At 37.5% G+C, this 27,194-nt stretch overlaps 1 protein-coding gene across 3 annotated transcripts; it reads right to left on the bottom strand.

Moving 5' to 3' along the window:
* Positions 1-20: 20 nt before the first annotated feature.
* Positions 21-25,929, bottom strand: LOC119781798 (tyrosine-protein kinase ZAP-70). 3 transcript variants are annotated; one of them, XM_038282355.1, is made up of 14 exons: positions 25,874-25,929; positions 25,687-25,754; positions 19,823-20,295; positions 13,462-13,622; positions 13,206-13,344; positions 13,037-13,118; positions 9,757-9,779; positions 9,635-9,674; positions 7,340-7,520; positions 7,053-7,259; positions 3,394-3,586; positions 3,027-3,167; positions 2,790-2,902; positions 21-522 (listed from the first exon to the last, which is right to left on the bottom strand). In XM_038282355.1, exons 3-14 carry the CDS (start codon positions 20,225-20,227, stop codon positions 405-407), a joined length of 1,803 nt encoding a protein of 600 aa, XP_038138283.1. In that variant the 5' UTR covers positions 20,228-20,295; positions 25,687-25,754; positions 25,874-25,929; the 3' UTR covers positions 21-404. The 3 variants fall into 3 exon arrangements, with proteins under 3 accessions (XP_038138283.1, XP_038138282.1, XP_038138284.1); XM_038282354.1 differs by lacking the exon at positions 25,874-25,929 and having other exon boundaries at positions 25,687-25,854; XM_038282356.1 differs by lacking the exons at positions 25,687-25,754; positions 25,874-25,929 and adding an exon at positions 20,501-20,632.
* Between the last annotated feature and the right edge of the window lie 1,265 nt (positions 25,930-27,194).

Genomic DNA, 27,194 nt, shown 5'->3' on the forward strand with positions numbered 1-27,194 from the left:
TATATTTTGACTTAAGTTTGTTTTTTTTTTTTTACTTTATTTGGCTTAAAGACAAAAAGACAAATGCTTTTAAAACAATTCTGAAAGCTTTAAGGTGGGTGGACAGAAAAAAAAACACTTCTTTATGAGCCATACAGTCCAGAAATACCAAATTACAGAGTTAGTTCTTTCATCAATGCAAAGACACTTAACATTCAGACACACAGACAGAAACCTTCCTTTCACAGCTGAAACACAGAGGTCTACTTTACAGATGCACATTAATTGTCAATGAGGCCCGTCTAGCTGTATCAAAGCTCGTCATTATGCGCCGCTCATAAAATCCTCTCTGTTTCAGTAGTTCAGTGGTCGGCTGAAGGGACGCTTTGTGCAGCTTTGAGACAAAATGGGCCTTTTTTTCCGGCCTACTTGCTAGGCTCGGCATCAGCCATGGCTCCCTCAGCGTTGCTCTTGCTGGATATGGAGTAATGATAGTTCCTCATGGACTCTTCCACCTTCTTGAAGTCGGGGCGTTTCTCGTGCCTGGAAAGAGAGAAGGAAGTGGGAGATCTTGGTTCACCCGACTAAAAGTGGTAAATCAAACCTCGAATGGGACTCGGCAGCATCATGCTTCCACTAATCATTTACTCACTAATTCCTCACTTATTATTACTCTGATAGTAAATAGGTCATATAAATCAATCAGACTTTTCATCAGCATCACCTGTTTACTCAATGTCTTTTAGCATGTTTGGAAAAAATAGTTGACCCAAATTTTAAGCTTTATGTATTTTTATTGCATAACACAAACCCATTAAATAAACCTTACATGATGCATATTCATGATTTTAATATTGCCTATTTATTTAGAATATATAATTGACAGGTTTATGTATTTAGAGTTAATAAAATATGAAATCAAATACGAATAAGTATAAAAATTAAAACCAATGACTGTATTTATTTCAAATACATGAAGTTTATTGTTTGAATTATATAATAATCAGGGATTGCTATAAACAATTTAAAAATTTAACCTCATGTATTTCAAATGAATACGCTCTGTATTAATGTTGAGTAATTGTACTTTATTAAAACTGAATACATAATCTTGATGAATATGCATTTCAAATAAAATATATTACACAAATAAACACGCAGAATTTATGATTTATTTAATAGGTTTGTGCTAAATGTATCAAAAAGGTAAATGAGAATTTTTTATGTAATAAAGTTACATAAATCTTTAATTTTGGGTGAAATATTCTTGTGAGTGAGCCTCAGTTTAACTAAAGTTCATTTTGTAGTTATAGTAGTTGTTGCTCACTAATTGGTTTGCTCTTTTTCATCTGTTCTCCAGCACAGATGAATAAACTTGTCTCCAGAAGCAATAACACTGTAATCAAATAAAAACTATGCAAACCTTCATTTCATGCTTGTTTTTATAGGCTCTTTGAAAAGGTGCAGATATGCCTCAAACTGTGTTTCTTTATGATTTTCTCACTGTTCTTGTGAAAAAATATTTACACCTATTGACTGTTTCCAACCAATCTGACATTCTAAATTCCCGCCTAGTGTATTCTCTAAAGCTTTTATGTTATTGACTTTCACATGGAAGTGCATCCCTGCTGATAGGGGAACTGCTCCCCCAGTTTCTAATCATTTGCAGCTGCTTACAGGATGCATACATATTTAGCTCCAACCAGCTTCTCAGACACTCTAACCAACTTCACTGTCCCTGCTGAGGGGAAAACCTTCCCGCAGCATAATGCTGTCGCCACTGTGTTGAACAGAGGTGATGGTGTGTGGCTTGTAGAAAACTCTGACTTTTTTAAACCACGGATGCTGGATGTGAGGGTTGTCATTTCAGCAGGTTCTCGAAGAACCAGCTTTATTGATCTGACCGGTGAGTTTCTGCCTGTGGCTTTTGTTAGAGTGAAGGCCACGGGCAGAAACGTGTCGGCCAGCTAATCACCATGCCAGAAACATTTGGATCTGGGTCGGCTTATTCTCCCAGAGCTAACCTGAACTTCTTTGCTGCCTCTGTCCTGTAATGCAATACAGGTTTTAGGTTTTTCATTTTGAGTGATCATTTAAACAGTGCTCAGCGAGCTGGTTATGGGCTAACCGCTGGTTAAATGTCTCCACAGCTTTAATTTTGACCTGTCTGCTGCCCTCCTTGGTCTTCATGATGCTGTTTATTATTATTATTATTATTCTCAAGCCTACTGCACCCCCCCACCCGCCATCCCGTCTCTGCACATTTTCTCTATACTCACTACAAATAAAGGCCATAAAAACCAAAAACAAAACAAGAGGGGCTAAAAAATGAAGTGCAAATTATTCTGATTTTTTTTTTATAAAAACCTGCAGAAAACATTTTCCTTCTAACTTCACTTTACTTCAAAATAACATACTACTTTCTCCTAGTTTATCACATAAACAAGTTGTCAACTTAAAATGAAATGAAAAGGGAATGGACAGGAATTGTTTTGGTCTCAGAATCTGACCAACCGTTTGAATGTTTCTACCCTCCCTGTGTTCATCTTGTTTTTCCATAAACCAACCAACTGGATTTTCTCCGTTTTGTTGCAGCTGTGACATCATGTCATTATCACTATGTGTAAAGGTAATGAGCCAGTTTAGAGAAAGTAAAGTGCTCACTGTAAAGGAGTAATACATACTCAAATACAGATACCAAAAAGCTACAATAGTAAATGAATGATTTTTTTATATTGGTAATTAAACACCTCTGATCTACAGCATCTTTGTCATGAATCTTTTCAGCTGTTTGAGATTTGGGTTCTTACTCAGCTGTCCAGCACTCCAGCATCACGACGTACATCCTCTCCGGACAAGCTGGTGGACGCTCCATACGGCCCCCACCGTTGATGAAGACCGTCACCTCCTGGCCTTTCATTTTCTGGACAAAGATCAGAAAAAAACAGCAGTTGTAGCACAAACTTTGGGATCAGGATCCTTAAAACCCTGCAGACAATCTTTCACCCAATCAGATCTTTCTTTGCTCTGCAGAAACTCAGGCATACCTTGTAGGGTTTCCCTCCGTAGGAGAAGGCCTCCCACATGGTGACGCCGTAGCTCCAAACGTCACTTTTGCTGGAGAATTTATGGAAGTTTATACATTCTGGAGCATACCACTTCAGAGGCCATTTGCCTGCAGTACGAGCCTGGAAACACAGGTGTTTGAGAGTAAACAGTGAGTCAACCTCTGGTAATTCAATCCTTAGAACATCCACAAGTCTTACAGCTATCTGAAAACTATTAAACACAACTAAAAACGTCTCATTTAGAATATTTCCTATTAAAATTTGATACAGACTATATGTGGAGAAGCAGCTCTTGTTCTGTTATCCTGCTGTATGCAAAAGGTTTAAAATAAATCTGGCTTCATACTTTGTAGTAGTTGTCATCCGCTCCCAGCGCCTTGGAGAGCCCAAAGTCACTGATTTTGGCAAACTGCTGGTTGACCAGCAGGACGTTACGAGCTGCCAGATCTCTGTGCACAAAGTTCTTCTCTTCCAAATACTTCATCCCCATGGAAACCTGATGCATCAAATTCACAATGTTCTCCACAGAGACAGAATCCCTGAAAAGGACAAAAACAGCTGATCTGAGTGTCAGTGATAGTCTCCACGTCTCTAACTCAGGTTTTATGTTGTTGTTTCAGGAAGAGGTTGGCTGTGTTCTGTTTTATTTCTCTATTTCTCTTGATGATGTTCCAACACAATGATTTATATTAGCTGTTCCTATCATCTCCACTAGATGTCCTCAGTTGTCTTATTGTCTTCCTTGTTCTCCTCATGTTTCTAGTCTGAATCTATTAATTGCGGCCATTCCTCTAAGTATATTTCCTTCTTGTTAAATTTCAGATCTTTTGCTCACTTATCAGCATAACTGTTTCTCTCTGTTTTCTTTACTTTAATCTGACACTCCTTCATATCATCATTTAGAAACTTTTCCTGACACAAGTTCCAAAATAAAGTTAAAAAACAATCCTCTGGACTTCATTTTTAATTGAAAAAGCTTCCTGGATGGGGAGTGAAACGTCTTCAGACTTAGAAACAAAGTCCAGGGGATTGTTTTTCACTTTTTTTTGGAATGACTATGACCTGGATGACTGAGAATCTTCAGCAACACCTTACATAAATTATTTTTTCTTGTTTAAAAAATGTTTGAAAAATTCCCACTAACAGTCAGGCCCAGACCTGTATGCAGTTTATTTACAGGGAAAGTGTTTTGTAATTCATTGTTTTTGGTTCCAACTCAAACAGCTATTAGCAAAAATAACCTGTAGTCTAAGAACAACAAACAAATGAAATTGCTTTGATAAATATAAAGGATTAATTAAAAGAGCAATAAGCATTGATGCCACCCAGTTTTTACAGTCAGAACAACACATAAAGAAACAGCCCTCTAACCCTTTTAGAGAGATGAGTGCAGCTAAATACAACCCTGGGAACTCTCCTGTGATTGGCTCAGGAACCAGGAAGTAAACTTGAGCTCCACACATCGCCATACTTCTATGTCACAGGTGTCAAAGTCGTTCCAGAAAGGGCCGTGTGGCTGCTGGTTTTCTTTCCACCCAAGCAGTAGCACACCAGACTCCATTCATCTCATCAAGGTGAGTCTAGTCTTAACCTGATGACTTGATGGGATGAATGGAGTCTGGTGTGCTACTGCTTGGGTGGAAAGAAAACCAGCAGCCACACGGCCCTTTCTGGAATGACTTTGACACCCCTGTTCTATGTACTTCTAAGTTTTAAAGAAGAAAACGTGACTAAGAAGTTCCTGATGGAGAGGACAGATTGAGTATGAATTAATTCCATCCTGGGCGACAAATGAGATGATTTCAGTTCATTTTGCAGAACATTTCTTACTTATGGATCCTTTAAATTGTGCAACAACCGACATTATCCAACAATTAAACATCAATCATGATATAAGAAAATACCTGAGACAGGTTTTTGAATAATTAGCTCTTAAAACTATCTAAACATATATACCAATACATAAAAGATCTATTTGAATACATAAACTACCTTTACTAACACATTTGACTTTTTATGCTGTTTTTCCTCAGATCTCCACTGACAGGTTTCCTGCTTGCAGTCATCGATAACATCCCTGTAAGAGACCTTACTGCCAGCTTTGTTGTTAATGCTTATCCCACTCCATCATTCTTCCACCTTGGATAATCTCAGGTAGTTCTTTATTAATTTGACTTTGGAAAAAATCTGCTTTGCAGATGCAGCACTTACAGGGAGAGTAAGTGACTCTGAAGTCATTATGAAAGAGGCAAGGGAGCAAATTATGTCATCTGTGCTTTAGAAGGCCAGTGCAATTTGATCACAATCAGACTTTTCTTCAAAGATAAGGTTGTCTCTGAGAGGTTTACGCTGGTCCTTTTTGGGTCTGTGTGTTCATCTGGCCCAAAGACCAGCATTTCTTTTGTTTGTTTTTTGTTTTGTTACTACCGGTATACTATATATAAATCAGTTGTTATGCAAAAAAAAAAAAAAAATGCTTAACTACAAGTAATTGTTTTTGAGTGCCCCTTGGGGCCCCTAGATGCCCTGGGGCCCTAAGCAATTGTCAGCCCTGTTGACAGAGGCCTTCCTGACCCACTGAGGGCGCTATTTGAAAGGATTCTGACAGGAAATGGGATAAGAAGGAGAAAACATAGAGACTGGATTCAAAACCTGTGAGGATTATGTTGTTCCCTTATTGTTGCAAGCAAAGAACAAGTTTTGTAAATTTGAACAAAAGAAATGTAACTTTTGTAAGTATGAAAGAAATTTAAAAAATAAAACTTTGAAAAACTTCTTGAAACCTTAAAAGGTTTAGAGAGTAACTTTGCTGTTTTCTCAGGTATTTTTTTCCCCTTATATTTTTAAACATCTGGCGTGAGGAGTGAATACACACACACACACACACACACACACACATATATATATATATATATATATATATATATATATATATATATATATATATATATATATATATATATATATATTTAACAAACAATAATGGAACAAAAATCACCCCATATAATGGCCATATTGAGGACTCACCCCTCTGTATCAGTTTCTACACCATCTAGTTAGGAAACTGTGATTGGCGAACTTTCAGAATTTTCAAATACAAATTAATCTCAGTTGAAAGTATTCTGACTCCAATCAATCCCACCATAATCAGCTTTTTAACAAGTTGAAATGTATTCATTTATCCTAAGAGACAAATATCATATGTAGGTCTTCTTTTAATGTTCCAATTTTATTACATACAATGTGGGAGTTACCCCACTCACATTTTCATGTTAAATGTAAACTTCAGGGATAAAAATTTGCAATATTAAAAAATTAAGAAAAAAATCATACAACTCAGTTTTTAAAGTTCTTCTCTTTGGAAACTGTGGAAATCTTCCTCTGCTGGATTGCAGGTGTTTGGCGTGATGTAAGCTGGTGGAAAGGACTGACACCAACAAGCTCTTTTGTCCAGCACCATGATGTAATTTATTCTGGTGCTTCATTCAAGAGCAGAGAGAATTTGCTGTATGTAAAAAAAAAAAAATAGCCTTTTTCCCAGTTGAGATGGCTGCCTGCACCTAAGCTCCCATCACTTCTGTTGCTTTTGCTTTTAATTCCCACTCAGTGTGCTTGTGCTGAAAATTGTGCCCCAAACCGGCTTCAAAATAATCTTTATTGTAAATGGCCTGTATTTATTTGGTGCTTTTTGAAGGAAGGAGACTTGAGCAAAGAGCTTTACACTACATTCAGTCATTCACCCACACACTGATGGTGGCAAACTATATTGTAGCCACAGCTGCCCTGGGGCTCAATGACAGAAGGAAGGCTGCCATATACTGCCAATGACGGTCTTGCCCAAGGAACTAACAACACTGAAAGCCAGAGCTGGAGCTTGACCCGACAACCCTTCGATTTCAGGGCTCCTACATCCGACACCACTGTCATTAGAGTCAACAGTATGGGACCAAGACTGGGAAGAAACATTTGGGGCCGGTCTCGAGGCCCCAATCCTGTTGTACTCACTTCTTTGTGGAGAGGAACTTGTTGAGGGGACCGGCAGCAGCCATCTCCATAACGAGCATCAGGTTCTCGGCGTTGCACAGGCCCAGCATCCGGACGATGAATGGGTTGTCAAGTTGGTGCATGATCTCCGCTTCCCTCATCATCTCTTCCTTCACCAGCTTCTCATTTTCACTCTTTAGTACCTTAATGGCCACATCTACCTGGCCTCTGCAGTGACAGGGATAAAAATGGTTAACTCCTAACAAATGATGTAAATAAATCATTTGAATTATTAACTATATCCTCACGATTCTGTCTTGAGGACTCCCTTCTTGACGCAGCCAAAGTTTCCAGAGCCGAGCTCCACCTCGTCTATCAGCAGCTGTTCCCTCTTGATGTTGAATCTCTTGATTTCATTGGGGTTGTGATATGGGTTAAATCCATCACAATCCATGGGAAGAGGGACCCGATTAACAGGTGCTGCAGCGGCTGTGGGAGGGAAAAGCAGTAGCAGTGTGTTTATAGAGGGTGCTCATAGTTGTTTTTATTTTTACATCACTTTAAACCAAATCTTCAAGCACCATTTTGCAGATTTGTTGTCAATCATAAAGAGAATATTGCATTGTATAAAAAAATAGCGTCTGCAAATCCTTTTAGCAACACTTTCAACTTTTAAAGCTGGCTTCTTTTGAGATATAATACTTGTTTTAAAGGCCAATATTTAGCTCTTGAATATTATAACTCTGGAGGGTTGGATCCATTGTTGAATGAGTCACGTGAGTCAGAGCTAAAAAAAAACTTAAAACACATGATCTAACTAAGATAAAAGTTACAACGTGATCTGATCAGACATATTTCTGGTTGTCTGCTGTGGGATTTAATCTAAAGGGTTGAATATGAACCTGAATAACTCCGTTATTTCTTAAGATTTTGGTCTACTATCAGGTTCCAAAACAAAGAGTGAGGCTGGTTAACTTTGTGACATTGCTGTTCTACCAGCTGCTTTCAGGAGAGCTTTAAATGTTAACGTCTAGCTGCCCTAGTGGCTAAAAGTTGTATAGAGTCGTTTTAACTATAATGAAGTTATGAAAACAATCAGGAGCATGCAGGCTATGTTCCACTCTTCCTTTGAAATTGTATTTTTTTCTGTGTGCTGTTTCCCGTCATGTTTTCTTTTGCATTAAGGTCCAGCTCGTGCTGCTGGTCACTTGCTAACATTGATCTGGTTGATCTGGGACCAGGATGCTGCTCCTTACTGAAATCTCTGGGGTCTGTTGTCTGGTTCAAACATTCATCTCATGAACTTTTACCTTTTATAGCGTAAAGTGACATTAACTCTTCTTGCAGTTTGATAAATTCAGACAATTCAATAATGTTTGTAGGCCTCTAATACCAAAGTAGGGGAAACACTCTCTAATATAATGCCTGAGTCTGCATAATGCTCATCCACATGCTTCTAATTTGAGGTGGTTGTTGATCCATTCAAGCAGCAGTGAGCTTTCCATTTCCATTTCTATAAAAGTTTCCTGGTTCGGTTCCATTTGAAAGCATTTTAGATCCTCTTCAGTGAGGCATCCAAGCATTTCCTATTTTTTAAAGTAAATTGTTTTTTCAAAGAACATTGTTGTTTTAAAAATATCTAAAACCTTTGCTGATTTTTTCTTTATAACATGATAAAATCTCTTCACTGACTTAACTCCCAGCTGCCGTTACTTAAAATCCTCCCTTTCAAATAAGGATTTAGTGGAACTGCAGCATCAGCATAGATCAAGTTTGTTGGATTTCTATTACCTGTATGAACATGATTTGTAATCTAAAGTCAGTTCCTGTTGGCTGGATCCTCGTCTAACGTCTGTCTGCTTACCTCGTCTCTCCCTAGCTCCTAGAGTTTTGGTTTTTCCCCTGATGTCTCCTTGGTTCTGGTTCGTTTGTTATTTTTGTTGGACTTTTTGATTCCTGCCTCAGTTCCTGTGAACCTCATTAAACCCGCCTAAATTCACCTCTGCCTACCTGCCTCTGCATTTTGGTCCTCCAAACCAACACCAAATCCTGACAATTATGATGATCGCCAGACATCCAATACCAACTTACTATTGATATGATAAATGTTTTCATCCTTCTTCAGGAAGAAACTTAATAGTAATTTTGATTAATTCCTATTTGGACCTGATGCTGTGATTCGGCGCAAACAACAATAATATCTAAATTACAGAAATGAACTAAAATTATATTCCCAGCAGTTTTTAAATCTGTATCATATTTTTAAAGAAAAATGTTCTATATAAGATATTTCTATCGTAGCGACCCTTATTTGTTAATTATGTTTTATTCGCTTTTTAAACCTCCTTATAAGCTCAAATCCCTGCTTTATTTTAAGTGTTATGCTATGAGAAATGACATTAGGCTATGAAACCAAAAGAGTGTAAATATAAATCAATAAATAATTTTGGTTAGGTTTTTGTATCTGGCATCTGTTTGAAAAAATATTTTTTGCTTATTTTCGTGGTTTCTATTTAAAAAGAGTGTGAATATAATTTTCAGCTGCTGATAAAATCAGGTTAGGTGCATGTTAATGTGAATGTGTTGTAATAACAGTAACTGACCTATAGGTGCTGGTTTGTAGTCATTTCCTATTGGCCGCCTCTGAAACAAAAAAACATTTACATATTTTTCAGAACTTAAAAAGACTTTATTGAAATGATCAGAGGAAAATGCAAATACTCACCCCTGCAGGGAGAACTGGTTTCTCTGAAATGTAGCGAGGCAGACAATTAAAAAGGATTCTTTGCTCAAGAACATTTTTCTCTGTTTGTCAGGTTGCTACAACAAACATCAGTGTATTTTAATGAGGTGTGATGTGATAGACCATCGCAAAATATGCCGTAGGATGCAAGAAAAAGGATGAGGCTGCATAGTTTTATTCAAAGGTTTTACAAATAAGCAAAAGAGAAGTTTGGTGTATTTGTTTATTGATCTGGCTTTACTGACAGCCCTGAATTAAATGGATGAGGACGGTCGTTGTTTAAACGTATGCCATAATAGTGTCAGATAGCCATCATGTCAGAATACCCTAAAGCTCATGGTCAAACATGCTGAGCATCCAGAACCACAGAACCACAGCCCAAGTCCAGATCTAAATCCAATGGATTATCTTTGAAAGGCCTAAATGTTCACAGATGCTCTTCATCCACTCAGACTGAGCTTGAGAAAAAAAACACTGTCAGTGGCTGCATGAATAAAACCTATTGTTTGTGAGTTTTTTAGATAAATTCCAATAAAATGCATTAAAGAAGGAGGCTGTACAATGACAGAATGTGAAAAGATTGCAGGGACAAACCCCATGAATATGCAGGGGTGGAGTTACGATTAGGCATAATTAGGCAGTTTTCTAGGGCCCCGGGCTCCTGAAGGCCCCATAAAACCCCTCAAATAGTTATTGCTAGTATAGTTATTACCTTTTTGTGAAAATTAATTATGTTTTTTATTAAAATCCTTTAATTTAATCATTACAATGCAAGCAGATTGCTTATTGTATCATATTTTTGTCTTTGTAACCCTTTCCAACCATCGTTTAAAAAATAAACAGTGTAAATACATGAGGAGAATTGGAAAGAAAAGATGAAAATAAGCTACACCAGCGGCGCTGAAAGAGGGAAACAAAGCAGAGAAGCAGAAAGCTGATCTAAAACGATGAAGTCTACACATTTTGGGGATTATGGGCCATGTTTGAAGACACCAAAGCTTATAAGTCATTTTAAAGTAAGCTTGGAATTTCATTTTTAAATCCTACATGAGATAAGAAAGAATTTTTTTTTAAAGATTTTACAGCACTAGTCACTCCTTTTTCTGGCAGTAGGCTTTGAGGAAAGCGGGTAAGACATGCGGGAAAGGACCACAGGCCAGTTTCGAACCTGGGTCACCTGTGACGAGGACTTAGGCCTCTGTACGTGGGTTGTGCGGGCTAACCACTGCACCACATGCATGCCGAATTTTGTTTTTTTATCTTGAATTTTCTATGAAAACTTCTGCCTTTTTTCTTGGGAGTTTTTATAGATCTCTGTATTGCAAGACTGGCTCAGCCCCTTAGGCCCGGCGGGCCCGGAACAGAGCCCGACTGACACCTGCTCATGTTTAGCTATTTATAGAAACGGCCAAAACACTGTCACATGATATTTCATCTACACGCCTTTCAAATGGGGCTTTAAAATTCCTAAAAAATGTTTAAAAAATATTTTTTTCACAAATACTTGGTAGAAAAATGCATTTTACATTGTGCCAAAATCACATTTCCGCCTAGTACACTACACTAAAACCTTTGTGGAACAAACGTGATTAAACTTATTGAGTCCAAATTTGCTTGAGTTATAGTCAAGATGAGGATCTATTAAGTCTGAGGGTTCATCCAGATTTACAAATGTAGTTTCATTGTGTTTTGCTGTGCTTATTTTGGAAAAAAAAATTGGCAAGAATAAATATTTTTCATTTTTTCTTTGTTTAATCACCTTTAAATCAGACATGGTGACAATTGAAATGGTGGTTCACCATGAAAATATTCCTTAATGCCTTTCTGTCAAACAAATACAAACAATTGTATTTCCAATTTATAGTTTGGGAGCTTAACTTGATTTAAGTCACAAACGTTATTTCAGGCAGAATTTGCTCCTAAGACCCTCTGGGCCTAAGGGGTTAGGCAAAGACTCGCAAATAATGATTTTAGGGACAATAGGGAGAAAACATAGAGAGGAAAACAAGAAAAAAAAATAGAATGATGAGAATAAAAGGGATGGAAGAAGATCAAGAAAGACAAGCAGGAAAAGGAGATAAATACAAAGACTGAAAAAGACAGGAAGAGAAAACGTAGAAATTTAAAAGGGAGGGAGACAATGACAGGAAGAGAAGGAGAAAAGGCAAAACATATAATCCATGTATATTCTGTTAAAATGTCTGGATCTGTATAATTCACCTGTTTTCTTTTCAAAGGACCCCATACCTGCCTTCGCCTCGGGCCCCAAAATTCTCAAATCTGCAGCTATACAAATGTATGTAAATAGGAGGTTGAATGTTTGCCTGCAAAAGTGTATGTTTCCGTGGGAGACCAGGTGATGTGATTAGGAGGTACAGCTATTTTAATCATTCTAGAAAGTTAATAAACTGTTTGGAATCTGGTTTTGTTTTGTTGTGTATCCAATGTAATACGTCATCTCCTGCTGTCCTCTTGTTGCGTGTTTCTTTTTCTCCATTTTTCTATTGTTTGTAAAGGGGAAATAAGTTTATTTTCTATCAATGCCTCTATGTCTGTGTGTTTGTCTGTCTTTTAGGGCGCTTCCTTTAATCCCCTCCAATAACGGTATCCTGAGTCTGGCCTGGTTACCAACTGATTGAATCAGGGGCTTTTCTGTGTTTGTTAAGATGTGTTTTTTTTAGTGTTGCGCCGATGCCATTTTCTGGCCCCGATACCGATACCTGGCTGTGCAGTATCGGCCGATACCGATACCATAATAATGTAAAATAATTGCCATCATGACTTTGTCAAGCTGCTGCCTACCTTTGTGAAGCAGGAAACAATCTAATACAAAGTGAATAATAATGATAATGATAATAAAAATAAAAAGTTTTTATTGCCTACCAGGAGTGGGTGACAATAGTTGAATAAACTTATGGCTCTCAAAATGGTATCGTTGCCCTATTTGTTGGTACTCGCCGATACCGATACCACCATTTTAGGGCAGTATCGGGGCCCCGTCCGATACTGGTATCGGTATCGGTGCAACACTAGTTTTTTTTGGGTGCTAATTGCTTTTCATTACGATGTGTGGTTATTTGGACCATCAACAAAGTTTCTGTCACATCAGAGCAGTAAAATCAGGAATGCCCTTTCTTTGAATGTAAGAATAAACAATATAGATGCACCTCTGACTCTGGTTTTTTAATCGTATCTCTCTAGACAACCACAGTATGAAAACCTTAGTGAGGTTTTGTGTATAGAGTAGAACTATTTTTATTACCTTCAGCATTTTTTCCATTCAGGCAGGCCTCCCCGAGGACAGTTACCAGCCCATCAGGCTTCATCTTCAAATATTCAACTAGCTGAAAAATGCAAAGACAATTACATTACAAGGTGCTGATCTGCTGTAGAAATAGATGGTAAATGTAACAACTAGCAGAGGCCTCTACCTGCCAAATTGTGTCAAACTTGGTTCCCTCTGGCATAGACAGCTTTCCTGATTTGTCCAGCTGGACCTGATAGTGATAAACGGTTTTCCCGTACATCACAGACAGCGCAAAGCAACCGGGCTCATCTTTGTCTCTGACTCTGACAAATGGACGACAGAACCATTAAATGATGGTCAATGAAGACCTCAGATCTTGATGGGGAGCTAAAAGAATCACTGCAGACACAGAGGCAGAGCTTTGGCTCTGAGGAGCTTACAGAAACTTGCCGTCAGGTTGTGCTCCAGAGTAAAGGCGCCTCTCCCCCTCGTGTCGGTTGATTTTACCATGGTACCAGGGCATCCTCTCATGGGCGGTGGTGGCGATAAGCTTCTCAAGCTGAGGAGCCTGACTGATGATGGCCTGCTCCATGGCTTCTCCCTGAAAAGATGCAAAAATAGTACTTGCTCTCACACAGATTGTTATGGCATCCTAAAGCATTCTGGGCTGCTTGAAGTTAAACCTCAGGCGTCTGATTCTCCTTACCCATATAAGGTGTGAAATGTGGTGAGAAGAGAGAAAATGGTTTAGTTTGACTTAATGGGGCCTGATCTTCAAAGATTACAGATAAGGGCTGCTAAATAACACATGCAATCCAGTAAATGGGTGCATTGCTGGTGACCTACAAAGATTGCTACCTGTATTTTAAGACTTGGAAACCAGTTTGGTTCCGCCCCATTGAAATGAGAGGATTGGGTGGTACTACAGGGAGTTTGAGAGTGACCGTGAAAGAAATATTAGGTCAAAGCTACTCAAATAGGGGCAATAAGGCTGTTTTTTGTTGTTGTTGTTGTTGTTTTCAAATAACAATGATAATACTAATAGTTTTAATGCACTTTACATAGGCAGCCTATGTCAAAGAGAAGTAAAAGAAGAAAAGTAAAACATTAAATGATGAAGATCACTAAAGTTTGAATACAATGTAAAAATAGAAAATACCATAAAACATTAGAAAGTTGTCTTTTTCTGTTGCTTGACTCCCCCAACCCCCCCAACAGATTTACAGCAGATTAGGCTCCAGACGGCTGAATTTATCTCCTCCAGCTCCTATTTGAGCCAATACAAGGTAGGCCTAGAATAATCCTATAAATAATCACTGTTGCGAGCATAGATGCATTCACCCTACTCTGTTATATTTAAAAGGTATTGTGGAGGACCTTCACAATACTTGAAAACACTCACCCGCACGAGGAGAAATTGACTTTTTGCTGTTTGCATCGCTCATACAAAATGCTTTCCAAAAGAAGATTTGCAATTTTTCCACTATGTCAGACTTGCCACTGGTAAGTGAAAATGGAGATGAGCACGAAGGACGGCCTTATGTAAACATATCATCAGAATGATTGACAGTTAGGAGGACCACTTATTTTGATGATCCACCCAGATAAAGAACATCCTCCACTATAGCTTTAAGTTCTGTCATTTTTTGTTTTTCATTCTGGTTTAATTGTATATAGATTCTCTGCCAGCCTGCTGCATTTATTTGTGCTCATCTGCACATTTGCCCTTTTCTGAATTAATATGTTTTATTATTTCTGATGGCTCATATATGTTTAATCCACACATAATCTCTCTCCATAATCTGGAATTGTATCAATGCCTTACTTTCAAAAGGACTAAACCAACAGTTTATTCAGATTGCGCTTCTTGAAGGAGCCACTGTTTCATAAACCCCCTCCCACTCAATATATCCATGTAAAAAGAAAAGAATAACAGCAAGATATACCATACAAGTGAATTTACTATAACACTAAACAAAGAAAGAGTAATTCTTTTAAAAACTAACATCCCTCCCTTCTGTGTGAGCCACCTTTGCATGTTGAACACCCGCCCACTTTCGTACCCCTCAGCCAATCTCTGCAATAAAAGATCTTTCTATTTGTAAGAGTGCACTGATGGAGAGTCGCTTTGATTGGTTAAATTAAAGTAACGTGTTATATTGGATTGTAAGCAACATATCTGGGTCATTAATATTTGAAAAGTAAATTAGTTTGATTACCCTTTTAGTGAAAAAATAACTCCGTTACCAACGTAATTATTAAATATCGCCATTATTCCCAACAATGGTTATGACAAACAATAGTAAAACTTTAATGATTATACATTTTCAGAATTATTACATTTGATTGCTGGAATATGATCAAAGAGTCATTTAAAATGGATCCCCTTGTTTATAAGAGCTATTGGCTCCATTGTCTTAATAAACCCAACCTGGCTAACAAAGCTAAGCCCTCTTTGCCATAACGGCTTCTACTTGATGTTATTCCAGTAGGAACCATCATAACTTTGAGATTCAATTTTCTAAATGGTTATTGTTTTTTGATCAGATAAATCATTAAATCTTTTTTAACCAAATACAGTTTTATTTACCCCTTGGATTTGCACTGTGAAGCGGTTTGAACACATGCCAGTTGCTCTAAATTGGTTAAAAAGCTAATATGATTCTAAATCTTTCAAAATAAACTTTGGTAATCAAACTTAAAAACTGATGCTGAACTGTGATATCATTGCCTCGCTTTATTCATGAGAGTTTTTAACTAAGCTTTTCTCTGTAAAGAGTAGCTGTAGTTTGAGTTAAGTTTTATAAGCTTAGTTGAGAATTTTTAATTTTTTTTTTTTTTAAATATGTTTGAACTGGAATTCAATTACTTTTGGTATTTAATGACTTTATTTTAAATGGAAGTTGTTGTGAATTTATTACATGTTCAGAGTTAAAGATTTTGCTATGATTTGACCTTAAATCACAATTTCCCCTGTTGTCCTTAAAACACGGCTTTAGAGGGTGTTCACAGAACAACAGATGGCAGTCTGAGAGTTATTTGAATTAACAAAAAAATAAAGATCAAACACTTTGTTAAGCTAAAATATCTGTTTTCCTATCAGCTTTGTTTTTTTGCTGACTTAAACATAATAAGTTTATTCATGAGGCCTGATATCTTTTAGGACTTAGGACTTTTGGGATGTCCTAACATGTATGCTGCACCATGCATCTATGCAAGTATTTTGGAATTTAAAATGGGAATAATTAAATGGGGTTTACTCTAAAGCTGTAAATAACTGGGTTAGGAAGCTGCAGATCAGGCAGCCACTGTAGCAGCCATTAACCAATCACTAGCTGAGAACTATATGTTTGGGTGGTGCAGAACAACAGGGGTTAGGACGGGGGGCGGCTGGACATAAGATTAAGCAAAAGACAATACGGTGGAGGACAACTGAGAAATTTTTACATACCAAACCCACACACACACACACACAGACCATTATTGCAAATAATGCCATGCCACCATTTGCAGAGAGCCACATCACCATATCATAAACCTCCAATCATTCCACTTTCATAGGGTGATCTACGTTCAAACAACTAGATAAACCAAGCCTGGTAAGAGGTTACACAACATTTTTCTCAAGACCATTATGAAATACCCTTTAAGGACATTTCAAAAAGTGCCTTGAGCTATTTTTTTTCCTATAGCCAGACTTGCTTGATTCAGATTTCAGAAAAAGGATGGAAAATGTGTCTGTAATCTGGAGGAAACAGACTAATACTGCCCTGCTGAAACGTAACGTTCACATTTAAATTAAAGAGCTTTTTATATACATTTTTTTAATTAATGGAATGAATTTCATCCAAATAAAAAGAAAACTGAAGACATCTTGAGGATGACTCAAAGTCTGTCAGAGTTTAGTTTAGTTGGATTTCCTGTCCTTTCTACTCTAGAAACTTCCTAAAATTTGTATATGCACTCAGCATAACGAGACGTTATGCTGATTGCAGCTTTCCTCGGGCTCACTCAGAGATCAATCAGGCAATCAAACAAGAAGCACAAATAAATAAAACAAGAGAATTTTCTCAATTTGTGACGGCCCTGGCAGTAAAGTCAAAGCTCTCTTAACGTCTAATAGGTCACCTAAGTTTCATCTAGCCTGCAGATCCCTACATACTAGCTGGAAGTAAACACTTACTCATGTCGCAATGGACTCTGGACAAGCGAGCATTCTAGGCCATAAAATAAATAAACAGATAAACCTTGTAGCCAAACAAACCAAAAAAAAAAAAATTATCTAAATTTTGATTTATTACATATTTGCCCTGTACCTTTTTCCAGATATCTGGGGGGGGGAACGCATCCTTAATTCCATTGTTCAGGAAGGAGTTTGGTTCTTTGTTTAAAATGTGAAAGCACTTTCGATGCTAGACATAAAGCGTTTCCCCATATTGACCATTGTTAGACTTTAAGGAAAGTTTTTTCGCCTGAGGATGCTTTCCCTGCTGTGAAGCACGAGGGTGGCAGTTGTGGGAGTATTTTGCTGCAGGAGGGACTGGTGCGCTCTTTGACATGAAGGGCAGAATGGGGAAAGAATACAACGTGGAAATAATGAATTAACATCTTAAGCTTAGCCTGGAGGTTTAAGCTCTGAGAAAAAAAGTTAGTCTAAGGCTGCAAATAATGATTATTTCGATAATCGATCAATCTGTTGATATTTTTTCGATTAATAATTTTTTCCCTGATTTTAAACTAGGTGAAACTAAAATTATTTCACTTGAATTTCTCTGGATCGAGCATATTAACCGACAAAAACTTTTTATCTTTAACACAAAATGTGATTAATTCTGTTATAACTACTGCTATGAGTGGGTTGCTCTGTCAGCTAGAGTCTCTATACTCCAGTAATTGATTAATAAATATACAAAAATAATCAAGTAATCACAATGAATTTGATTAATTGTTTCAGCCCTAAGCTATTCTAAATAAAAAATGTCACTAACCATAGTGCTAATACGTTACCCTGTGGCTTCAGGAACACAAATCTTTTGGAGCGGTTGCCACAAAGTCCTGATCTCAGCTCTATTCAACATGCTTTAACTAATCAAAGCGACCCACAAACCAGACTCAGTTAGACCAGTTCAGTCTGAAGGAATGGAGCCACATTCAAGCAAGGAGACCCAGAACATTTGATTCAATCAAACATCTTTAAAGGCAAATAAAAAGCCTTTTCTTTAAACTTCTGATATAATTATTTGATATATATACCGGTATATAAAAAAATCTATATCTTACTTTTCTTGCATTCGGAAAATAGGAATGATTTTAATCATCCCAACTTACCTGAGAAACCTATTCTATTTGTTTTATGTGAACAGTAAGAGCAGAAACATGCTGTGCAACAAAAATTCTTCTAATTCAACATGTGTTCATGAGATATGTTTAAATAACAATAATTTGGGGCTTTCATTTTCAACTATGATTTAAGCACCTGTAAAAAACAAAAAACTATTAACAGTTTAAAATTGATACATCAGTTCAAGATCTGCATCTACTTAAAAAAAACAATTTACAAATGCTTAAATGTGTTACTCAAAGAGCTCGAGTACTGTATATACCCCACTGTCACTCACTGGGATTTTAAGCATTTTATCAAACGACTTTAAACATTTGTGTTCTTACTATTGTTTGAGAAATAATGCTGTAATGCATCTTTGTTGCTCTTGGTTTGTCTCTCTGTGGAGGACTCTGGTGAAACATCCATTCGTTATTTGATCCAACGGCTATTTGAGAAATAAACTGTAATAAACTGTAATCTGTTTAAGGCTGAAGCTCCTGCAAAGTGTTTCTCATGGATATTTAAAATGCCATATTTACATGTGAAAATTATTCTAATTAGAAAATATGTTTGGTTTTTTAAACCTTGCTGTTAGTGCCGCAAATCAGAATCACCAAATTATTTTAAAGCAGAATATATAAACTATAGCATTTCACTGTTTTACTTTCAACATAAAGTTTTAAAGCCTGCAGCCAAAATCGCTTATATGACAATCATGGATCATGTTTATTTCTTGTGTGTTTGAGTAATTAAGGTCATTACATTAATGATTATGAGGATGATTGCTGAGACTTTAAGAAACTCATGTTGCAGCAAAAAAATGCACTTTTTGGATTAAATGAAGCAACAGATTTGAGTTAGCTGTGAAAAATGAACGCCACAGTTACATTTAAAACAAAAATATATGAATATTTTTCCTCTATTAAGCACTCAGTAATTGATAGCCCACAGAATGATGCTTAAAAGTGTTGAAATGAAGGCTTGGTGAACCCTAAAGGTTGTCCTCCTTGGTGTAGAATCCATAGCTTTGTGTTACTTCATCAGTGTGTTTGCTGTTCCAGGCCAGCCATTTCTCTCAAGGCTCCAATTATTTTAAACTTCAAAATCATTGGTGTTGCATCTAGATATCTGTCTGCTTTCTTGTATCCATTACTTGACTTGTAAAGGGATCCTGCATATGCTTTAACTCATGGTTGTCTTGTTTTTCCCATTGCGCCTAAAAGGTACAGGAAATGTGCCACTCAAATTAAACTTTGGATGTTTCTAGATTACTTTGCCCCTTTTATCAATTTTCAAGGGGATGCCAATAATTGGGAATGGTGCTGTGTTAGCAGGACTAACTTTATTGGAGTAGAGTGAAATTATTTTACTCTACATGGTGTTGGGTATCTTTAACTTAAGAGCTATAGTATCCATGATTATTTGCATGTCTTAGAGAATCATAAATCTTTAGTTAACAGCAGCGTCCACAGCCTCACCTCCAGGTTCCAGGTCTGCTTGACGTACTCCCTCAGCATTTTCTCCCTCATTTTGTCAAAGACGCCATTCTTTATTGCCGTCTCCGGAGGGCGTAGACAGGGCTTCCGCAGGAGACACACCAGCCCGTCTGGGTCCTTACTGTAGTACTCGCAGAGCTCCCCGGGGCCACAGTGAGGCTTCCCCCCTGTGATGCAGTAGGTCCCATTTAGTTGTTTCTCTATGGTGTAGTGGTGGAACTCCAGGTTCCATACTACGGACAGGACGTAGCCTCCAAGACTGCGGAGACACTGTCTCAGCAAGAAGAGGCCGTCGGACATGCCAGCCAGCTTCAGGTGCTGCTCGGCGTCTGTGCGACTGATGCTGCCGTAGAAGAAAGGCAGCTCGACCGCTGGGTCGACGGACATGGTGAGGCCTGGGATGAGTCAAGCTGGACTTGGTCTTGATGTTCTGGATACAGATTTGTGTACAAAAACTGGATGAAAAGAGGAAAAGAATATTATTTTTGTAATATTTTGTATTAGTATACCAAATCTAAATCTACTCTCTGCCACCTTTGACCTTTTAACCTTACAGAGCTTTCCCTATCTGTCCTACTCATTCATTTACTTTAATTGACAGAATGGGAAAAACAACTTTAAAAGATTAATAATGAAAAAAAGCATAACTTAAACCCTCACCTCTTCCTATCCCAGTTTGGCTGTTAGGCTACGGGACAGGCAGCGCTCTGAGCAGAACCGTGTCTTTAAGGACTGTCAGCTCTGCAGTGAGGAGCCAGTAGCGGATTTATATGTCTGGATGAAACATTCTGCTTTTAACACCCACACTTTAAGATTGCATGAAGTTTGCAGATTAACAGACTGGTGACAAAACCCACAACAGGAAACTGCAGTCCGCCCTCACAGCCTCATTTCTCCAGCATGTCGCTCTTCCGTTGAACAGGTGCTCTTTGGTTCTAGATGATTCCCTCCACTTTAGAGGTAGATTTTTGTTTTTAAATATGTCCCTTACTGCAGAAAAAGTTGATAATATAAACCTGAATATTCCTAAAACCATGTTTATGTACAGTGAACTTCGAAAAAGATGCAATCTTGTTGTGGTTTGAGAAAACAACACATGGAAAAGAATTAAAAAGAGGAATTCTGGAACATTTCTGTGATAGAAAAGCTGCAGGTTTCAAACAAACACAATTACAATACACCAGCTCTTAAAAAAAAAAGGTAACGGAAGTGTTGAGAATGTCAAACAAAGATAAAAATCATGTTTTAGATTGATTGGTAGTTGCATAAAAGAGAAAAAAAAAACAGAACCAAATCTGCCTTTGTTTGAGGTTTTGTATCTACAAAAGCATCAAAACAGTTAATTTTTCTGTATTGGAAAATTCTGAAAACTCATTTCTGAAGACTTAAAGCCATTCAACATTTTCCATTTTCTGTATTTTAAGGGAAATTCTTTTAGCACATGAACAGGGAAGCCGTCTTGTTTTTGCAGATAGATGAAACTTTAAAAGGAAAGGAAATTGTAAAAACACACAAACAAAGCAAAAAGTACAAAAACAAGTTGTTACACCACAATTTCCTGGCCTTAAACCAGAGTTAGTACCCACATCCACAGTGGACAACCAAACCTAAAGGCGAAGCTGCCACATGAAGCAAGGCTCCACTGTGGCTTGACCTCTCATATCGCCACAACAAAGACAGTCATACACTACGACTTGGACAAACACGCCGGTGTTTGTGTGAGCCAGGATGCTGTGCAGTTTTGCTTCTACTTTAAGATCTGGTTCAGGTGAAAAATATACCAAGAAAAAATAAACCCCTTAACATTTTGAGGTAAATGTGGTAAAAAGATGTTCAATAGTGCCTTTTAAATTCAGTGTAGCTGTGGGACCATCTGTTTTATTTACCTTTGCATAAACCCACACAGGGCAAAACAGGCCTCTGACTGCTTGTACTTGTTGTAAAAATGTCTTCTAAAGTAACACATTACCATCACTTTAAATCAATTACTTTTGTAATTTACCTTTTTAACTGCGTGAGCTGAGAAGACTTATTTACAGTTTGCCAAGCAAACTGTAGTAAACAGCAAGAAAGTGATAAAAGGTGACAACAAAACTGAGCATCAGCATTTAAAACAACTATAGGGATTAAAAAAAAAAAAAAAAAGACTCCAGTTTGACTTCCTTCTCAGAGACATGACTGGAGCTTGTATTTCAACGACTTGAAGCTTGACTTGGACGTGGTGAACAAAGACATTTGACTTGATTTGAACCTGCCCCTCAGAAACTTAACTTAGACTTGTCTCTTGAGGACTTGGCTTGGATTTACCCCTTGACTTGGTTCCTTGACCTGGGGCTCAAAGATGTAAAGCTCGACTTGGACTTGCCTTACAAAGACTTGAGACTTGACTGACTTGTCCATCAGAGACTTGAGTTGGACTTACACTTCGAATACTTGAGGATTGGCTTTCAATTGCCTCACAGATACCAGAAACTTGAAACTGCTCCTCAGACAACTGACTTGGACTGAGTTGGATCTTCGTTCTTACTTGGACCTGCACTTCAAACACTTAAGATTTGACTTAAACCTGCTGCTGAAAGACTTGAAGCTTGACATTGACTTGCTTCACAGATATGTGAGACTTGACTGGAACCTGCCCCTCAGAGATTTGACTTGTACTTGAGAGACTTGAGACTTTACTATGACCTGCTGCTTAAAGACTTGGAGTTTGACTTGGACTTGCCTCACAAAGCCTTGAGAACTGACAGATCTATCCATCAAAGTCTTGAGTTGGACTTCCAACTTTACTTGGACTAACCTCTGAAAAACTTAAGATCTGACTTTAAGGTTGACTTTCACTAGCTCCTTAAATATTCCAACAAAGTTAAAAAAGTTTAAAAACAAACCCCTGGACTTTGTTTTCCGAGTTTGAAGACGTTTCGTTTCTCATCCAGGAAGCTTTTTCAATTCAAAATGTCTGGAGTAGCACTGAGTTTCAGGCTTTTAGATTGGCACAAACAAAAGCCTTTTTATGGCGTATAAAACATGCAAATTGAACGGAAAAAAACGATCCACCTCTTAGTAATGGGAAGTCGTTGAGGTCTTTGTCAGCCAGCAGAACCCGATACTGGCCTATGCCTCTGAAAAGCGAGTCGTTAGACCACCCCCTCTGTTTAAGGTTGGTTTTTCTCTCTTAACATAAATGGCTTCCTTCACACCCCTTTCTTCTTTGTCCAAAATGTGAACATACTGGTCCTCAAACGAATATTCGTATGACCTGGATGACTTGCTACTCAAAAATTTGAAGCTTGACTTGGACTTGTCTCAGAAAGAATTGGATCTTGACTCAAACCCCACCCTTCAGAGACTATACTTTTACTTCCCCTTAAAACGTACCATAAGACCCAATATAGACTTCCACTTCAAAGAATTGAGACTTGACTTCGACCTGCCTCTCAAAGACTCAGGACTTGACTTGGACCTGTCGCTCACAAAATTGACTTGTACTTGCCTCTCAAAGACAAATTTGACTTGGATTTGCTCTTCCAAGACATATGACTTGACTGTGACCATAAACCATAACTTCTCTGTAGTTCTTGACTTTTTGCTGTTCTTTTATATTGAATTGTGCAATGTATACAATGTATGAAAGTTTACACTAATACGTGTGAATTTTATATTCATAGTAACAGCTGCGACATTAACAGAGCAAAAAATAAAAATTAACGAATAACCTTCCCACAAGCCCATTTATCTGTATCTCCACCATTATAGTATGACCTTTATATTTGTTTGAAAGTTTTCAACAATTTTGCAAAGTGAAACAACATAATCAGCAGAAGCAGCTAGAAGTCAGCTCAGCAACCATTTTAAAAGCTGTAGACGGCATCATAAACCACAAAATAACAAGTGAAGCAAGCAAGGCGACGCATGACACAGTTCCTGCTTCAGCTTTGAACCCCAAAACCTGCGTGGTATCTATCACCATGTGTCTGGGAGGGAAGAGACATTTTCAGGGGGAGAATATGGCCACTTTAAATCCATCTAATGCAAATAAAATACTTTCTCAAAGGAGGTGGTGGAGAATAAGTCAACTGCGACTTAGTGAAAGATGGAAACAAATAGAGTGAGTAATGTAACAAAAAGCGGAGGAGTGTGTTAATGGAACAAAAGGAAAGCTACAGAGCTGCTTGCTTATGAACCATTAAAGCAGCAAAAAGATATCAGGGTAACAACCTTCATCTATAAGTTTCGTAAAGTCATATAAAGGAATTTATCTCAAAGGGACAATTTTTTTTTTAATTGCTTGGAATAACGCTAAACTACTAAAGAAAACTAAATTAAAAAGATGTGACGATAAGCTACGATTGGTTTTACTTACACTAGAAAATGACCTACCAGCAACTGTAAAGCCGCACATTTGTCCAACAGCAAAAGGAAAAGATTAGTTGCTTACATACAGATGTTTGCTCGCTAAAATGTGTTCTAGGATATCGTTTTTGAACGCAAGTAATCGTGAAGCTATAACAGCTTATTCATTTGGCGAGAAAACAAAACTGTCATTATGAGGCCAACCTAACTTCTGATATGGGGGATAAGTTGCTGGTGGCAAGCAAATACTTAGTTATTGTAAGTATTTATTCAAAACCGGGTGGAGGAAAAAAACAAACAAAACGATTCATTATCAAGATTTATGTTTTCTTTCAAATTTATTGTGTTTCATTATATGCTTTCACCATTTCAAGGTTTATTCTTATTTATTATTGCATGAACACCAAAGTTTTTAGGTCATGGTTATTTAGGTTGCATTATCAGGAAGTCCGCAGGTGGTTATGTAACTCAAGCATTCCTCTAAATGCATTTATCGACATGTGAGCCTGTCAGCCTGTCAAGGCCTTCACTAATAAATGATAACCTCTGTATGACTCCTTTTTCTTTTGGAAACTTTAGTTCCAGTTGTTCTTGCAAAGGGTAGTAAAGTTCTAGATGTAGGTGGGTTTGGATCAGAAACTGATCTGTAAATCAGATCAGTGGCTTAAATGACCCGAGCCGAACCATCATTTCCTGAACCAGGGGAAACAATTGCCACTCAAAAAAAAGGACAAAAAAAAAACAAAACACTTGATTCAGCCTAAAAGTAAACTGAGGAATTTAATCTGGAAAACGGTGAGTTTTAACAGGACTTTTATTCAGTGTAAATCCTTTTGATCATGGTTGATGTCATTTAGTTACTGTTGATTTAAAGTCAAAAAGGGAATACATTTCTTTCAGTTTCCTTGTGAGACTTAATGAGTCAAGTATTTCTGTAAATGTACTTTACCTGAAATTATTTCATATATAAAAACAAAAAATGCTAAGAAATAAAAACAAAACTAAAGAAAAACGGCTTCCAAATTAAAATAAGTCCAGTAAGTTTGCAAGCTATAAAAGACACACATGGGAATCTGGAAGGTGTTTAAATTTACCAGCCTTCTCCTTTTCTGTTCCAAGGCACAATGAAAGCAGCTTATTATAATGTATGCATGTAATTACTACTTGGCTTAGCCAAAGCAACAATACTTTGCCTAAATTATGTGGTGCACGCCGTCTTTCTACTCTTGGTACAAAGTAAGCACAATTAAACTTAATTGCAGTAAGGTCAAAAAAAAAAAAAACTCAACACATTATCCAGATGTTAAAAAAATAAAAATTTAACTGTTAACTTTCTTTTCATTCTTAAGCACACTTAAATTGCTTTTTATTTCTTGTAGTGCAACCTCTTCCATCTCATCCTAATAGGAACAAAATGTTTATAATTTCGGTGTTTATGCATATTTAGTACATAAAGCATATTTGCTTTCAATCAGATCTCACAAAAAGCTACTTACATGTCACTGGTTCACAGCTGTGATGTTGTTGCCTCTAAGACAAAGATTCCTCTGTTGATCTGATAGGACTACGGTGTTGAGAAGAAGGGAGGTTAGAGAGCAATGAGACACACACAGAATGCAACCACCACTCACATACTCAACGGCAAAGTCGAGCACAGAGATCAGCCATTAGATTGACAGCCACCTGTGACGCTCTCTCTGAGCTGTGGGAGTCCCATTTCTTCAACACACTTCTAATTGTTTAGCATTAAGTGGGGTTGCCTCTTTATGTTGTGAAAATACTGCTCATCACTGGGTGGGTTTGCAGAGGGGGAGCAGGGGCGTCAGCTTACCCAAAACTATACAGGGGCACAATAGGGCATCAAATAAAATCTGAGCGCGCAAAACACGTAAGCAAAAAGATTTTTTTTTTTAAACGCATGGGCACAAATAATGCAAGCACGCAAGCAAATATTTTATAGCACTTATTTATTATTAGAAAGCTTCATAAATAAATTGTACAATCAGATTGTTATTTTATGCATCATTAAATATCTACCTGAACCAGACTGAATTGAATTGGCCCACATGTGAACTTAACTGTATATCTCTAATCCAGTACTGATTAAGGCACAATTTATCTTCATTAAATACTTGAAAACTGAAAACTTAAAATGTGCAACTGTAAAAGGAAAAACAAAAAAACACTCTACATACATACATGTCTGTTTATCATTTCTATATGGACCCATCCTATGATGGTGTGATGGTGTTGATCCTATGAGGTGTGTATATCATGGCCAGAAAGATGGGAGAGCTGTATGTTCATTTTTTAAGAGTAAACTTTAGCGTCTGGGCCAGTGGCAGCTGGTGGAGTTTTCTCCAGGGGGGGCTATAAATTCAAAATAGACGTTTACCAAAACGTCTATTTTTTATGTTTATTTAATCAACTAAACATAAAAAAACATCCTAGAAATGTTTAATTTCAGCAGCTTGTATTTAAATCCTGTAATTGATCTTAATTTTGAGTTTTAACTGATTATTCAGGTTCTCTGGTAAATTAAACCTGTCCTTTGGAGCCCATTAGTTTAAAGTTCAGCTATCCCCCTTTCCCTCTGACCCCAAAAAACTGTTTTAATCCTTGAATCCAGTTTGTGGGGAATTAATCCAGAGGAGAGGGAACTCGTTGGAGAGCGGACAGGTAGACATATGTTGAACCCAGAGGAGTAAAGGAGCGGACTGTCACTTGGTTTTCCGATGAGGACTTCAACGGATCATGTGGAGGTTTACCTCTGCTCACTGTGTACTCAGTAATCCTTCCAGGGGGAGAAGGTCCAGGTTATCCAGGTACACAGGAAAGGCTTCCTGTATGGAAGTAAATATGTGCCATCAGAATTTGAATAAAAAATACCTCTGAAATTTGAATGTTGTATATTAGTGCTTACTTTTTCAGTATTAAAATAAATTCAGAATATATTTTTAAGGATGTATTCCTTTTGATCTCCTCCTCCATTTTAGATGTGATC

This window comes from Cyprinodon tularosa, unplaced genomic scaffold, assembly GCF_016077235.1.
Source record: "Cyprinodon tularosa strain WSP-4 unplaced genomic scaffold, ASM1607723v1 ctg182, whole genome shotgun sequence".
In the NCBI taxonomy this organism is placed as follows: Eukaryota; Metazoa; Chordata; class Actinopteri; order Cyprinodontiformes; family Cyprinodontidae; genus Cyprinodon; species Cyprinodon tularosa.